This window comes from Lathamus discolor, chromosome 2, assembly GCF_037157495.1.
Source record: "Lathamus discolor isolate bLatDis1 chromosome 2, bLatDis1.hap1, whole genome shotgun sequence".
NCBI classification, from domain to species: Eukaryota; Metazoa; Chordata; class Aves; order Psittaciformes; family Psittacidae; genus Lathamus; species Lathamus discolor.
Genome location: NC_088885.1, coordinates 105,754,825 through 105,771,494, shown reverse-complemented (window position 1 = coordinate 105,771,494; position 16,670 = coordinate 105,754,825). Strand labels below are relative to the sequence as shown.

The 16,670-nt window shown below is 40.4% G+C and overlaps 1 protein-coding gene across 3 annotated transcripts in view; it reads right to left on the bottom strand.

Moving 5' to 3' along the window:
• SPIRE1 (spire type actin nucleation factor 1) overlaps positions 1–16,670 on the bottom strand; it is a 133,047-nt gene that overhangs the window by 61,516 nt on the left and 54,861 nt on the right. For all 3 annotated transcript variants that reach the window (XM_065667953.1, XM_065667955.1, XM_065667954.1), the window contains exon 3: positions 13,363–13,596. In XM_065667953.1, coding sequence (XP_065524025.1) covers positions 13,363–13,596 — 234 coding nt within the window. The remainder of the gene's footprint in view (positions 1–13,362; positions 13,597–16,670) is intronic.

The window sequence follows — 16,670 nt, the reverse complement described above, 5'->3', positions numbered from 1 at the left end:
GGTCCTGAACTCATAGGAATACATATGAAAAGTAATCTTCATTATTTTTAATTGACTGTGAAGATTCTAGTACAATCTAAAGGCTGACCTCTTGCTCCAAGTCTTAAAATACATACATCCTTGGAGGGGATAGGAATGAGTCCTTGCTTCTAAAAAGGATGAACAATACAGACCTAAGCACAAGATAAGAACCCAAAGATGCAGAGCAAGAGAGACCCTCTCTTGCTAATAAACTAAATTCAGAAACAATTCTTCTTCCCTAGGGTTTGGCTGTCCTAACAGTTAGCTTGCTTATTTCAAAACATGTCACTTGCAGAAGGAGGCAAAGCCATGCACCTTGGCTGATCTGACGGCAAAAGCAAGCAAAGCTTGTTATAGTTGCAAAAAACCCCTACTTGTACTTTGAAATGCAGAGCATTCTTTTTGAAATTAATTTCTTTGCACACTCAAAAGAAAAAAGAAATACATATTTTATAGTATTTGAAGTGTCCTCCCAACTCTTACTGCCTTGCTTTTAATTACATAAATATTGAACTTTAGGTTATTTCAACCACATCAGATAAGTCTTACATTCTTGTCTAAGAAGAAGCCTTGTAGAAACAATCATGTTCTGCAGTAAAAGGGATGTGTCCCTGACAGAGAATAGTTAAGGGAAAAAATAAACCATGAAAACCAATAAAAAACCACATAGCAAAGCTACCTCTTCATCAAGATCTTATTATTTGAAGGTAAAAAGAGAAAATGGAAGGAGGCAAATCACTTTCCTGGTTCTCCAGTCAACTGCTGCATGATTGCTTTGTTTTCAAACACAGCCCTTAAAATAATTAAGCTATTTCATGCCAAGTATTCTAAAGACCTGCACCACAGATAATTATTTACCCATTCTCAGTTACATATCATGAAAGATACATCTCTGCTAGTGAGGCAGGAACTCCCAGCTCAGTTCTTCAACTTCAAAGCTACCTTTAAAACCCCTGGCACTTGCAGAGGTATCTACTACATATCCGTTGAAACAGATCCTTTTCCACAATACATCTACCAAGGCCTTTCAAAGCAGAAATATAAAAGGAATTAAATCTCTGGAAGGCAATTAATACATGACCTCAGTCCATGGAGAATAAGGTTATCAAAGGGGTGATTGTGGTAGAGCACTCTCCTGCATGTTGTCAAAGACCAATTGTTACTCTTGGGTAACTCTCTTCTGTACTGATATTTTTCATGATGAAGCCACATTTGAAGGCCAAAACTCAGGGCATTTATTTTTTAAATAAACAAAACTTAAGAGCAAAGTATGGGTAAGTAGAAATGCAAATATATAAGTCTATTTCAAACACTGCTACCTTCAGCAAGATGAAAGCCAGCTTAACATTAACTTCATATAGGAGAAATTGATAACAATAGATAAAGAGACAAACCTAAGCCACTGGCAAAGTGCCTCAACTGAAGTTTGCTGACAGCTCTGAGCTGTATTTAGGATGTACTTTCACATCTATAAAGAGTCTGGTGTAAAACTGGTAAGTGTTAAATCTTGCAGCTTGCTCTGCCAGCAAGGATAGCTGAAACCACCACTCTCTAGTCAAAAAGCCCCAAACAAGATATTTCTAAGGGACTTATTGCCAGTATCCTTAAGTATACATCAGGGTCCCATAAGAAATGTGACTTCAAGTGGAAGCTGGGGGAGGCAGGGAAGGCAATGGGGGCTCAGTTTCCTCAAACTCTGCATGACACCAGCAGGGAGCTGCCAAGAAACCACTCTGCTTGCAGTGTCTTCATTAAAAGTCCTAGATAGCTGCCAAATTAACCTCAAAGAGAGGTTATCTTTATCTGCCAGAGCAGTAAAGAAAATTATTAATCATTTTATTGTGGTAAACATCTGAGACAATAGAGGTTAGTGGGAGGGGGTGGCCTAGTTACCTCGCCAGTTACCTCACCTCAGCAGCTCACTGCCCTGCACCCAGGCAGAAGTAATATCTGGTGGGAGATTACAAACCTCAAGTTTCATCTTTATGGCAGAAAGCATCCTGGATGTGACAGAGACAGTGGTCCTGTTTTACCTGCTCGCTTGACCCTAGAGCCAGGCTGAGGGCAGATGGATGGCATGCACCCCTTGGCCACCAGGACAACACTTGGAAGAAGTGGGCATGTACCCTCTCCCCTTCTCACCTTTCAGCCACTCGTGACAAAAAGTGGGCCCAAGTAGAAAGAAAAAACAACCCACAGTGTTCAGAGGTACACTTTTTTGCAACTATTTTTCAGGTTTGTTTGGGTTTTTCTAAGGGTTTCCTGTAAGGACAGATTTCTGCGCTTCTGCTGAAGGTGACACCATAAAGCCAAGTGCCTCTGGCAGCCTACCTCTTCACTGGAAAGTCCCCGGCAAACTGCCTGGGCTCCGAACACAGTAAACACCATTTCCAGCACAAGAAATCACAATAAACACCCCTCCTTTGCTCACTAACACGCTCAAAAGCAAAAAGGACTGACATCAGCCTTTTAAAACAAGCACAGTGGTTACTTTCAAAGTAAAGCAGACCACATGTTGACCTTCAATTACACTGCCCAGAATGAAAAAATCAGGACAACTATTTAAGACACCAAATGACATCACTGTAATTAATGAAACCTGTCTATCAACATAATTCACTTAAACACTTGTCACGTTCAAAGCTGCTTTAAAATTACATTAAAGGGATTTACAGAAACTGTCCCCAGCTTTCTTGATCAAGCTAAGGTACAGGAATCCCTTCACTTTCTGTATAGGTATGTACGAAAGTAAATGCAAACACAAAGATAAAATGAACTTAATGAATACTTTTATTTCCAAATGTGTGTGTTGCCTGGAAAATATATTTTCTACTTTTTTTTTAACCTCTGAGCCATTAAAAATATTCCTACTGTGACATGATTCTTCTGTGCTGACATGAAAAGACTTAATAAATCATGCTAATACTCCACTGAACTTCTTTTTCTATTTTGTGCTAATATTACATGCTACCACAGAAGTCAAGAGGTTTTTTTAAAAACCAAACCCTGGAGCTCACTTTCTTCCCCCAGCACTGTGATGTCTTCAAACATCGCCTTATAATCTTTCCCTTTTTAAGAGTGGATTGAGGACAGTGATATTTTTCATCTCTGTGTGCGTGTGACTGTATAAAATACATATATGGGGGCTTGTTACACACACTGTAATATAACAGACTGATTGACATTAATTGATTAGAAGAGACCAGTTCATAAAGAGCTTTGGCTTCATAGGAATTTGCTCATCTAAAGCAAGTGTTGGTCTTAATGCCCACATCAAGAAATCTTGGCATGCTGAAAAGTCAAAACAAATACAATTGCTCCTTAGGACTCCAAGTTTGCTTTCTCCTAAGAAAAAGCCAGGTAAAAAACCATAAAGTTCTCTTTTGGCTTAAATTGCCCAAAGTATCTTGTTCTTGCTAGTGATCATGGACTCAACAACAATAAAACAAATGCCTGGCTTCTCTAGAGTTTCAGATCAAGTTTCATGCCACTTTCTCTGAGATGCAAATACATGAGTAACAATAAAAGAAAGGGCTTTGTTCACTCTTCAGGGCAAAGGCAAAAAACCTCCTCTGTCTTCCATCCAACCAGGCATCCAAAAAAGTCTTCCTAGTGCCTTCTTTACAGGCTTTACACAAAGCAAATACAGAGCAGCATATGAAGCACTGTCCCCATGTGCAGCTGGCTTCCTTTAGCACAATCCCTTAGCTCCCTGCCCTTGGCAATCCCTCAGCTAAATCTTCTTCTTTACACGATTTAGTCTGGTCTCCAAACAACAAGTAGCCATGGTTGCAACTCAGCTCTGCTGGTTCACTTCATCTCCCCATGCAAAATGCCTGCTGTTTTCCTTCAGCATCCTGGCTAGCTGACACCTTCACTTCAACAAATGCTATTCCAAATGCAGGAGATTCAAGGAGCTTATCTCTTGGGACCATTCTGTTCAGTTGCACAAGTTAGTGTGAGTTCTTAGAAAGGCTGCTAGATTAAAATGTTCAAATAATTCTCCACAACTGTGTATACAAGACACATCTGCACAGATGCACAAGCTTTGGGACAGTACAGCCCAAGCAATGCAGTGAGGACAAGCTAAAACAACCTGAGAAATTTACTGAAGCCTTCACCCAGAGCACTGATTTTCCCATAGTGTTATTTCATGAAAAGTATTTATTAATCACTCGTTTAAAATACACTTGGGGGTATGCATCCTGCAGACAATAGTCTTTTGAAAGCTACCCCGTAGGACTGCTTCAGTTACAATACTATTTAAGGATGTTGCAAATACATATTTCAAACAAAAACCTACTGTAAAAATCCTTTTACTAAGAAATGCAAAACATACCCTGTCTTCAGACCAACCTTTGGGATAAATACGATATTCTGACCTTTAGATTTATATCTTTAGGGGACAGCATAATCTAATACACACTGTTTATTTCTTTGTATCAAATGGCCTTATCTCACTTAAATATTTTTCTAAAATACAGCATGCAACAGTACACTAAGCAAAGGGGAGCAGAAAACAGCATCATGGCAGCACAGTAATCAACAGTGTATTAAAAGAATTAAATAGCAAAAATGGGTTATTATTCTGGAAAATTAGTGGTACTTTAAAGTCAATTCAAACAGCTTTCCTCCAAATGTTTCATTTCTTTTAATACTGTTACCGGCACTGAAATAAATGCACCAAAAGAAACTTTGCCTCAAGCCCAAGGCTCCCTCTTGAATAATTCAAAAGCAAGAAGATCACAGTGGCTTAATTAAAGGGCCGTCACTCTAGTTCTTTTCCCAGGTTGCTGTTATGCCTCCATAAGGATTTAAGTAATTTTTTAGCATCTACACTGCTTCCATTTTCTTTGGCAATGCAATTATACCATCCTTAAAATGACTCTGAACTAGCAATATTGACAACTGAAATACCCATAGCTTTTCCACACCTGCTATCAGCAAGAAAAACTTCTGAGCATCCTCAAATCTCGTCATCTGCATCCTGGTAAGAACTAGAAAAGGCAAAGCTTTTCTAGAACTAGAAAACTAGAACTAGAACTAGAAGAGGCACTTTTCCTCTTGACACTTCTCCTGAATGGGGTGGTGGATTGTGAGGGTCTCACCTCTCAGAAGTTAGAGACTACATAACCTACAGGGGACTAGCATTTGGAGACTGCCATTAGACCTTTCATGTCAGCCTGGAAGGATAATGTCTCTTCCCCCAGATAAATCAGTTGGCCCAATTAAGAAGTTCCCCCCTACCCCATAAACCCCGCTTCTTCCATACCTGTAGAGAATTACTGCTGCAAGATCTATACTGTCCATTTCAAACATGAGCTGAGTATGCACAACTTAAAAAAGTACAGAAACAAGTTAATCTACTGTTTTGAATATGGTCTGTGAGGGCAGCTACTGCAACCCTTCAATACATAATGCTATACGGGAGAGAAAATTGTCAAGCAATTTTGCATGTCATCATTAATTTACATGTCCACTAAAACATGTATCACACACATAATGTAAATAATACAAGCAGTCCTGATAAGGTACATGGGATATTCCCTATGGGATATTGGCATTACATGTAAATAAAGAACACTTGTGCCTCACAGACATGGTAGAAGATGTCATGTGCATCTGTAATAAATGGCCTGCATTTTTAAAGTACGGAAAGGAGCTAACGGAGCTAAAACACTAGCTAAAAAAACCAAGAACATGCAAGACTGCAAAGTCTGCCTGGGTGGAAACTAGATTCTGACAAGATGAACCTTTGCCAAACCCTAACATAAGACAAGCTGCTGCCCTGGCTAATTTTTCTGAGCAGATCTACTGCCTTTAGCAGGCTGACAGTGAACCTGAAAAATCCATCACGGCCTTCTCTGCACTTACTGCCGTTAGCACCTGGGGAGGGGAGGTAATTGTGAGTTGAAGAGGGAGACTCTCAGCAGATCTCTTCAGCTTTGCACAGGACAGTCTGCATTGCCAGGCTGAGTGCTGGAGTTAATCCGCAGCGCAGGGAAGATATGGGTCACTTTTGTAATGGTGGCTCTGCTCTTCTTTTACTTTGTTATGGGTCATGACAGCATTACTGTGTTAATTGACCATTACCCTCATTTCCAGGCATTAGTCAGAATTTCAAATTAATCTGATCAAACAAAACGTACCTTGTGAAAGTAAACAACCATTGATCTACTTTAGTCTCTAGAGTCTATTTTAGGCAGCGCAGGCTAACACAGGTTCTTTGATGCTTCAGATTAAACCTCATATTCAGATATGTTATTTCTAACAAATGGGTTTGCACATTTGAGACATTTGTGTTTTTAAATGGAAAACAGGAGCTCTATCATGACAAATTCTGTATTTTACACACTATGGAACACCACTAGCACCAAAGAATCCTTCCACCTCCACTAAAACCTAGAACTTTATTTTTACCTGTGTATAGATTATTTATAATAACTGCAGCATAAAACAGATGGGAAAAAAGTCCATGCCCTACTCTGCTTCTTTTTGATGCATAAAGGCCACACACAAATTTCAGGTGTATTCTAGCCTCCCCATACACAAAAATAATCTGAACACCCAATCTGTGTTTCCTGTTTTTGTTGGACAACTCCTTGGATTGCTCAGACTATTTTAAACCTTAGACAGGTTATACCAGTATAATTATGCGAATTATGGGTACTAGGGTTTTGAACTGGTGTAGATGTGTTACTGTAAGCTATAATGTGAAAGCAAAAAATCACCTCAGAAAAGGTGACTTGGTTTTGTCTCCAAGCCTGGAGTAAAACACTCCAATCCATACAAGCCCACACTGTTGGAAGGGATGTTCTGTATGCGAATAATTAAAGCAAGGGTGAAAAGAAAAAAATCCCTTCCTTTTCAATGGAAAGACTGAAGTCATAAAGGACAACTTTCTTGCAAGTACATTTGGCATAAAGCAGTTCTGAACAAAACCTCTCAAAATAAACATGAACAGTACAAAATTACTTCCACTTCTGCTTATCTTTCACTTACAGAGCTCTCAGCTGTCATAAATCCACTTACCCTGCAGCTGTTTATAAAGCCCTTCATATGAAACCCCTATTATTATTGTTAAATAATTTCATTTTAAAACCAACAACATGAAGATATTGCTCATATATTACAAAGACTCAAACATGCAGAGAGACACTTGTACTTTATTTTGTACGGTCTGTCCTCAGCTCAGTTCCCTGGGCCTGCAAAGTACCCAAACTTCAAACACTAACTCCTTTGATGAATCAGCCAGCAGCACAGTTTATTTTGCCAGTTCTTCACTTGTTCCTACACAAATGTTTGAGGGATCTTGCAGCAAAACAGATGAAGTTACCAATGCAGTTAAAAAAACCTCAACACTAAACAAATAAAAACCTTTGGGATCCTCTGACTAAATAAAGGTGACATGGATCCCAGCCAAGGTGACAGCACAGACAGAAGAAACACACGATGGTTTGAATGAATAACCATGATGTACAAGGCCTGCTTGGACAACAGAAAAATAGCGGGCTTACTGCATTTCTAAGACAACTCCAAGTTAGCTCAAAGAATGCCGAAGGAATAAGAAAATGCCTGTGGAGAGGCCCTATTCCATCAAGATCTCCATATTCCTTTGTTAACGCGATCTCAGCAATTGCTTTTCTGGGACCTTGACAATTTCTGCTTGTCTGTCTGAAGACACTGGCTAGTTGATATAAAAAGGTGCACCCTCAGTCAGTATGCTTTGGGAGGGTAAGAGCACAGAAAGGAGAGCTTTTAAGCCTCTAAGCACAGATGAGCATTGGTCCTTTGGATTTCACTGCAGAACTCAGAGCTCCCACTTCTGTCAATGCAGCACAGAGAGAAAGGGTGGCTGGGAGTGTGCCAACACAAGCTGTTACCTACTCAGACCAATACCATGATAGTCCAGCTTCAAAAGCCCAGACTCCCCAGAGACATCCACCTAGGTGAACCCTGTCATAGCAGTATGATATGGGGGGGGTGTTCACAAAATAATTTTGGGAAGTCTTTGGGTTTCTTTCTAGTTTACAGTCCTCAAAGAGTTAAACTGCAAACAAGAATAGCCAAAGGAGAGCCTGTCCCCCTCAAAACATAAGATATACAGAAACTAGGCGGTTGTACTGTCAGGGACCCAAACAGCTGGGACAGGATGTTCCCCAACATTCAGAATGGGTCTCAGACATCAGGTCTGTGTGGACAACTGTAGATCCACAGGTAGAAGATGATCAGGTTTTTCGAGCCAACAAATCAAGCTCAAGTACTGTGACAACAAAAGTGAAAACAAGTAAGGATTTCCAAAGCACTATAATTGCAATTTTCCCCCCATCAAAATGCAGAGATACAGATCACCTTTTTCTAAAAGATCCACCACAGTAAAGACTAACATGTGACATTTTAGTTCACTACAAACAACACTCCAGAGAAGAGAGATGATCAACTGTTCTCTTTTTTGAGCATGATGATTTTCAGAAATGGCATGTTGTACTCCTTTTTAATAGAAAATGAACTGACAGCATCAGGGGTATTTGTTACCATCTCAGTAAGGTGCCAGAATCTACACCAGCTTCAGATAGAATTATCGGGTATGCTGCAAGTTGCTTGATTTGAAATAAAGCATAAATACTGTTCTGCATGCTCATATAATAATGTTAAAGCCAACCCAGCCTTAAACAGAATTACATTCACAGAAAGCTGCATCTTACTAATCTTAACCTCAAGAACCAGGCAAAATCGTGGACCTCTGAATTCCAGTAACATGAACTCTTTAACTGCCATAAACAAATACCCATACTTGTTTTTAACTTCATGTTCTGGTTCATCTCTGACAGGTTCCCGTATTATACTTACTTGGGGTCATACCATCTATATAATACTAATGGAAGTCCTCAAACTCAGAAAGGAGTCTCCAAAATACTTAGATCTAAATGTAGATCTTCTCATCTCACCTGTAATTGCACGAAGACAGGACATACTCTTCTTTTCCTCTATAATCTTACACATGCCATAGAAAGTTGATCTGTACTACCAGAGTACTCAAAACAAAGCACAAGCAGATCAATATCATCACTGTAAATTCAGTTCCTTCCTGCTGAAAGAAGTCGGTCATATAGTTGAACTACCAAGATATATGAGTCATCTAGACTTAAAAGTGCTTCATTTTAGAGACCATGCCAATGATCAAAGGACAATTAAAATACCTGAAATACAGCAGGGGGTGGGTGACAAGTAATTTATTCTTCCTCTTTGCTAACAATCAAAGCACAAACATGAATTTCTACCAATTAGTATATTGCAAACTGCAGTCCTGTTTATAGAGAGATAATACAACACCGCACAAACTGCTCTAAAAATAATCTTCATACGAGCTAAAAAGTCTACATGAGATTCCCTAAGTGTGAGTTTTGATTACTATGGGTCCTGGGTCACTAACTAAAATTTGTGAAGCAGCAGGTGCCCAGTGGTTAATTTTCGGTCAGAATTAGCAAGCATTATTACTGAACTACCCAAAAGTGATCAGTTGGGTAAGGCCTGGGACGAGAGGCCACTGAGCCCTACAGGACATCCACCTATGCTTGTCTCTGAGACAAGAAGGTGTGCCTTGGCTACAGGTAATGCTCCTGTTAAAAGTTAACTTTCAGGATGAAAGGTGAACATGAGTAAGATCAAGATACTCAGGAAGACCACTACCCCCTTGTGCATCTTCTATGAGACCTGCAGAAAAAGGTAGCAGAAGCAGCGACAAAGGTTAGTGTCACAACCTGCAGATATGACTGACAACACCTCTGCTCTGAAGGATAGCTAAGGTAAAGTCTAGTACTGGCAGTAGTAATTTGGCTAGAAGAAATGACAGGGCTAGGGCTAGGATGGCAGTTCATCCCAGAAAATACCAGCTATCTAAGGGTTGTGTGGCTTTCTTTACACCTGGAATTAGATGAGGGTGCTGGCCTAGAACACAGGATAATACTAGAACTGGGTTTAATACTACAGCTTGGGGCTCAGGCCAGCCTTACTGATAAACTGCAGCTTAGAAAGCACTCCCAAGTTAACGTCAAAAGTGGTGATGACTTAAGCCATCTGACTGAAGAGAACTGCAGGATAAGGGGTGAGATAATGTCAAGATTATGGTTTGAACATACTCCAGAAGAGGTTGATACTGTATCATTTTGTTTCAGTATCAAGGAAGGGACCACACACACGGATCAAAGTGCCACATGATGGACTTCATACACCCTTAGCAAGCCCAACATCGCCCAGCATGCCAGGCCTACTCTCTCTATAACCTCTGTTGCCTAAGGCTTCCCAAGTTTCCCAAGATTTTGTGCATGGTACATACTGCAGATGGGGGCAGGGAAGAGAGCCCCAAACAAAGAAAGCATCTGTCTGAAAACATCCAGTCCTTACTGTCTCCATTTCTCCCCTCATTTGCACTAGGACCATAACCAAAACACATCAAAGACTAAAAAAGTTAAGCATCTGGCAACCAACGTCTTCTCTTTTCACAGATGCTTTTTTAAAAACAGTAGATCAAGTCTGTGCAGCAGGTTGGCCCTGCCAAAGAAGCCAGAAGCCAAATCAGCCAAATATATCGAGAAGTAGCACAAAAGCTTGTCTGTGTCTTCTCCAAGCAGGAGCTTTGCCAGTGATGTTCTTGGCAGTACTGTTTAGCACTTACCCTTTTCCCAGTTCTTAGGAATAGGTGTCCACCACATTACTCAGTGTTTTCCAGGTTACAGGGGGGCTCAGGACTGACCTTGCCTACTTCACATTACAGAAAAAACGGACACATGTTTCTCTGTGTTTTAATAATGGAATAGGCTCACCTGCGATAGTGATTAATGGTGAAAAATTCAGTCTCAGTGGCAGACAAGCTTGGACCAGACAATGACACTTTCTGGAGAACAATGAAATATATAATCTCATTTCAAGGACAAAATCACATCCCTACTGGAGACTATATAGTTAAAAACTTTAAAAATCAATGTAAGTAGCATACAGCCATCTCTACCATTTTCCAAGCTTGCAATTTAGAGAATGCAGGGTAGGCAAGAATGATAGTTGCTCAACTGAAGAAGCAAACCTGCTTCAGCATTCACTACAAACTACAGAGGAGAAAGCTTCACAGTCAGTCTTGCCAAGAGGGAATTATAGTAATTGAGCCTCATGGTCACAAGACCACACATTGCTGTTGTGAAACAGTCCCTGGGTAAATAAGGGTGTAGCCTGCAACAAAGTTTACCATTGCTGGAAAAAAAGAAAGAAAGAAAAAAAAAAAAAGCCACATGCAAAGCATTGTCCCTTGTCAGGGATAAGACTAAGTCAAGAAAAAGGGATCTTACAAATCCAAGGTCATGTCGAAAACACAGCAGAATGATGCTGCTGCTCTAGTACTGACAATGCAGTAATGACACAGAGTAGGGAATAAAGGCAAGTGGCTGAGTTAAGCCTGCAGCAAATAACTTAGGCAAATGCAATATCAGCAAGAAAAGAGAATTCCAATGGATGGAGGAGTAAAAGTTAGGATGATGTAAAAATGAGCTGAAATGCAACTCACTAAGGCAAAGTTGCAAAAGCGGAACATTTCCAGAGTGACAAAGTTAACAGCAAAAGATGATAAAAGTTAGAATGTAAGATGCCGATTTTAAAACACATAAATAGGCTGGTACCTAAAGCTAGCAGAGGTAACACATTAACCAAGCAGAACCAGAGAGATGCCATGCAGCCATAACAGCAGAAGCCTGAACAAACATTTTTTTAATCCTTTTTGTATTTCAGGGATGTTTACCAGGTTAACTAAAGGAGTTCAGCAAAGTCTCCCAAGCTTATCTTTTCTTGCTTGTGGAAATCAAGTAAAGAACTTGTAAAATAATACAATAATTGCTTCTGCAATTCACTACCCTCACCTCTGTACATATAAAGGTCATGCCTGCCTCTGCACTAAAAAAAACTACTTCTTATGGTCTAACTTAGACTGTCCCACCAAATCATGGCATTTTTGCCAAACTGTGGGAAGAGGCTATATTGCACTTATATTCTATGTAACGTCATGCTATTCAGACCAGCTTGCATGGGGGCTTATCAGGGTGCTGCTGGCCACTTCTAGAGATGGGGAGCAGCAAAGAATGGAGAGAGCAAAGCACCTGCCCACAGTGAGGGCACTGACTCAGCAAGGCTTGGGGTGGCAGGGGTTTGAAGGGGAGAGTACTTCAGTCAGCCAGGCCCTCCCCATTACAGAGGGTGAAAGGCCATTTCATTCATTTGTCCCTCTGACCCCTGCTTCTCTGAGGAAGTGAGGAAAAACAAAGGCATTAAGCATTAAGTGTTATTTCTCATGCAACGAGAATACAAAAGCATCCCGAACAAAAGTTACTCCCATTCCAGTCTTCTAAGAGCTTCCCTCTTTACTGTCAACCCATCAGAAGTGAACGATTTTAGTGGGGTCTTGTTTCTCTTGGCTAATGAGTCCTGATGTGCTATCCGAGACTGTCTTCTAAGTCTCTCTACACTAAGCTTCTGGTCCTTAGATATGACTTGCATTTATGAAGAAGCAATATACAGAGTTCAACCCCCTGGTACAAGTTACTATACAATTTTCTGTCCTGTATTAAACTCTCGGATCATTTATGAGGCAAGCCAACTGCACAAATTTTGTCAAAATCCATGCCTATTAATACCTTTGTCTGTAATGAGAGCTCATTGGCCTCTAAAACTTGTACTGAGGACTACTCTAGAAAACAGAGGGCTAACACTTGAAAATTATTGTTCATGGTAGCTCAGACAACATTACAGAACTTGTTGCAATTAAAATTCATAAGCTGTATTTCCAAATCTGACAACTCAGGTTAAGAACTGCAACGATAATGATCGTCAATGAAATACTGTATCCTGACTCACCCCACACAAATAAGCTACTCTTATAAAAGCACTCCTCTGCTTCAAGTAGAGGAGGGTGGCAAAGGAAGAAACTGATAAGGAATAATTAAACTAACACCACACTAATGAAAAGCTGAATTAATTGAAACAGCCCATGAAGTATCCAAGTGTACACGAAGTAATTCAACAGATGTTAGACTGAAAGGCTGACTAGCCAGTGCACAGATGAAATCAGAATGTGATAATAATGGCACATCCAATGATAAAGTTGATCGTGGATTTTTTGTTGCTTACTGTCAAACATGAAGTATTACTGCATGTCATCTTTGCAAGCAAACCTTACAAAATTACCAGGGAAATCAGGAAATTATACAGCCAGGATCACACTGGACAGCAATATGGAAAATTGAGTTAATTTTCTTATTGATAAAAACAGTGAAGTATCATATAAACTGCCCATTACTGTACCTTCATGACATCCTTATAGGAATGAATGGCCTGAACTTCCTCTTGGTCATCATCGTCATCTTCCTCTCCTTCATCCAGAGCATCATATCCTTCATCCCTACTCCCATCTGTTTCTGTAGTATTAGTCATGTGGTCAATAAGCTGCTCCAGCGGAGGACTTAATTCCCGCTCTTCATTGTCCTTCAAACCATAGTCCAGGGCTTTATATATAATAATCCCTAGTGATTCAATAACCTGTAAAAGTGAAAAAGAAATATTTATTAATATTTATTAATGAATTAGTCAGTCTCGGAACACCCTTTTTTGGTGTTCGTATAACAAACTTAGCAACTGAGATACCAATAAACACCAAAATTAAAGAGAAAAAATGATTCTCTAATACCTACAGTAGTACTTCAGCAACTTTAAAGTAACATAACTCTAGCATTTGTAAATCCATATTACAAGCACATGACCTTTTTTTTTTGGAAGAGGAGGGAGGTGGAGTGGGAGGAAATGAAACAAAAGAATAAACTAACATGAGATGCCTTCCTCCTTTCACACATAAATGACACAAATAAACTGCCCTTCAGTTTCTTCGTCTCTTCCTTGACCTAAGAGCTGTCTGGATATCCCAGTACAGAGCACTGGGACACACAAGAACTCCTTTGCTTGTTGCACAGCCAGTGGAAGCACACATATTCCACTCAAACTACATCAACTGGATTTCATAATAATGAAATCCAGAGGGACCTTGACACGCTTGTGAGGTGGGCTGATGCCAACCTTATGAAGTTCAACCACAACAAGTGCAAGGTCCTACACCTGGGTCGGAGCAATCCCAGGCACAGCTACAGGTTGGGCAGAGAAGAGATTCAGAGCGGCCCTGCAGAGAAGGACTTGGGGGTGCTGGTAGATGAGAAAATGAACATGAGCCGGCTTCAGTGTGCGCTCGCAGCCCAGAAAGCCAAGCGTATCCTGGGCTGCATCAAAAGGAGCGTGACCAGCAGGGCGAAGGAGGTGATCCTGCCCCTCTACTCTGCTCTTGTGAGACCTCACCTGGAGTACTGTGTGCAGTTCTGGTGTCCTCAACATAAAAAGGACATGGAACTGTTGGAACAAGTCCAGAGGAGGGCCACGAGGATGATCAGGGGACTGGAGCACCTCCCGTATGAAGACAGGCTGAGGAAGTTGGGGCTGTTCAGCCTGGAGAAGAGAAGGCTGCGTGGGGACCTAATAGCAGCCTTCCAGTACCTGAAGGGGGCCTATAGGGATGCTGGGGAGGGACTCTTTGTCAGGGACTGTAGTGACAGGACAAGGGGTAACGGGTTAAAACCTAAACAAGGGAAGTTTAGATTATATATAAGGAAGAACTTCTTTACTGCGAGGGTGGTGAGGCACTGGAATGGGTTGCCCAGGGAGGTTGTGAGTGCTCCATCCCTGGTGGTGTGCAAGGCCAGGTTGGATGAAGCCTTGTGTGGGATAGTTTAGTGTGAGGTGTCCCTGCCCATGGCAGGGGGGTTGGAACTAGATGATCTTGAGGTCCTTTCCAACCCTAATTATTCTATGATTCTATGATTCTATGAAATCCAGTACCTCGATAATACAAGACAGTACCTCAATTTTTCATTGCACTTGAGGCTTCTTTTTTGTGCTCTGTCAAGAGCAAAGCAGACACCCTCTTAGAGTAAGCTAGCAAAAACTTGTCATGAACGTCTCAAAATACCAAATACACACTTTCTTTCTTGGCATTATTGAACGTTCAAGCATTTTAAAGATGTAAAGAGATGGCATTTCAAACTGAGGAGTTTGGAAAGGCTTATTAATGTAGAGGGAAGGGAAAATGGGCTTGCAACAGTAAACCACAAGAAGGTAATGTTGGGTGGGAGATCCTCATCTGACAACAGAAGTAGGACTGGGGTTATTGCACATCATCTCTGATCTTCCCTGTGTGTTGTGACGGCTAGTGTGTCACACAAATGAGCAGACTGCAGGGTAGGAGTAGTTGGCACTAGAGCAACTTTAATCAAGTTGCGTTTCTAAACAAACCGAACCTTGTCATTAGACGCCGTTCCCTCACATCTGGCCTTCAGTGCTGTCCCAGCCAACACACTTTTTAATGCACATTTTTGAAATTCTGTTTGGGTAAACAGGACAACACAAATGGATTCCTAAAACTTTCAGTCTGACTCTAGCAGCATACTTATATCTGCACAGCAAAGTATTTTTGGTCTGAGAGGCTGCAGGTTAGCAAAGACTAAAATGATATCTGTTAGTTCACCAAGACAGACAATTGAATGAACCAGCTGTAGTCTGACAGCTTTACGCTTGCATACTTCACTCCTCTGCTGAGATTACTTTGCAGTGCAAATTCACTTTGCAAGACAGTGCAAAACAAACATAAAAAACAATACATAAAAAACACCCTTCTATAATTTATTTTCAATAATTTTGACAATTCAATATAAATAATTTTCCTATGCTATTCTCTTGAAATGTGTTTACACATATTTGGAAAATATTCTTAGAATACAGTTAAGAAAAGTGATTAGGCAAATTAATGAAGAAAAGAAATGGCTCTGGTTCAAAGAACGGCTTCTATCTTGGGAAACATTAGTGAGACATCACAGTGTACCAGGGAAGCATCGCTATGTGCTTCCTCAGTTCTCATACCCTTCCCCAGATTTCTGCCATGAGCCACTTTGGAGACAGACCATTGCACTCACTATACAGACATTAAAAATGGCTGTTACAGATCAAATTTATGTTTGCAGCATATCCGGCTTGCTTCTTAGAGAAGCTATTTTGTAATAACTGTCTTGTAAAACTTGCTAAAAAATATCTGAAAATGTGAAAATTTCACAACATAAAATATATTCTTGTGGTAGACATGCATGTTTCCTGCAACTCAGGTTCTAAGTACAATCTCAACACACACCCCTTCAGCAACTGAAAGGGAACAAAGAATACCAAGTTAATTTAAATTAAGACCTAAATGAAAATGAAGTACAACTGAATAATTACTTTGATATTTTAAACACCTGGGAGTAAACACAATGTGAGTAATTTCTAAATTCACTGAAGATAAATTTGAAAGACCTTAGCACACATGAGGGGGACTGAAATGTCCAAATAAGATGCATAGAAAAGAATGTCTTGTGCCATGCAGTGATGGCTGCTGAACACAGCTCCTGGCTTTTGCTACACCAACACTTAGAAAAAATAGAAGTGGGGGAGTAGAAAGAAAGTGCACTCTCTCTGCTTCCTTCTGTTTGGGAAGAGGATTAAGGCATTCAAAAGCACTGTGGCTAAAACTGGATGACAGCTGC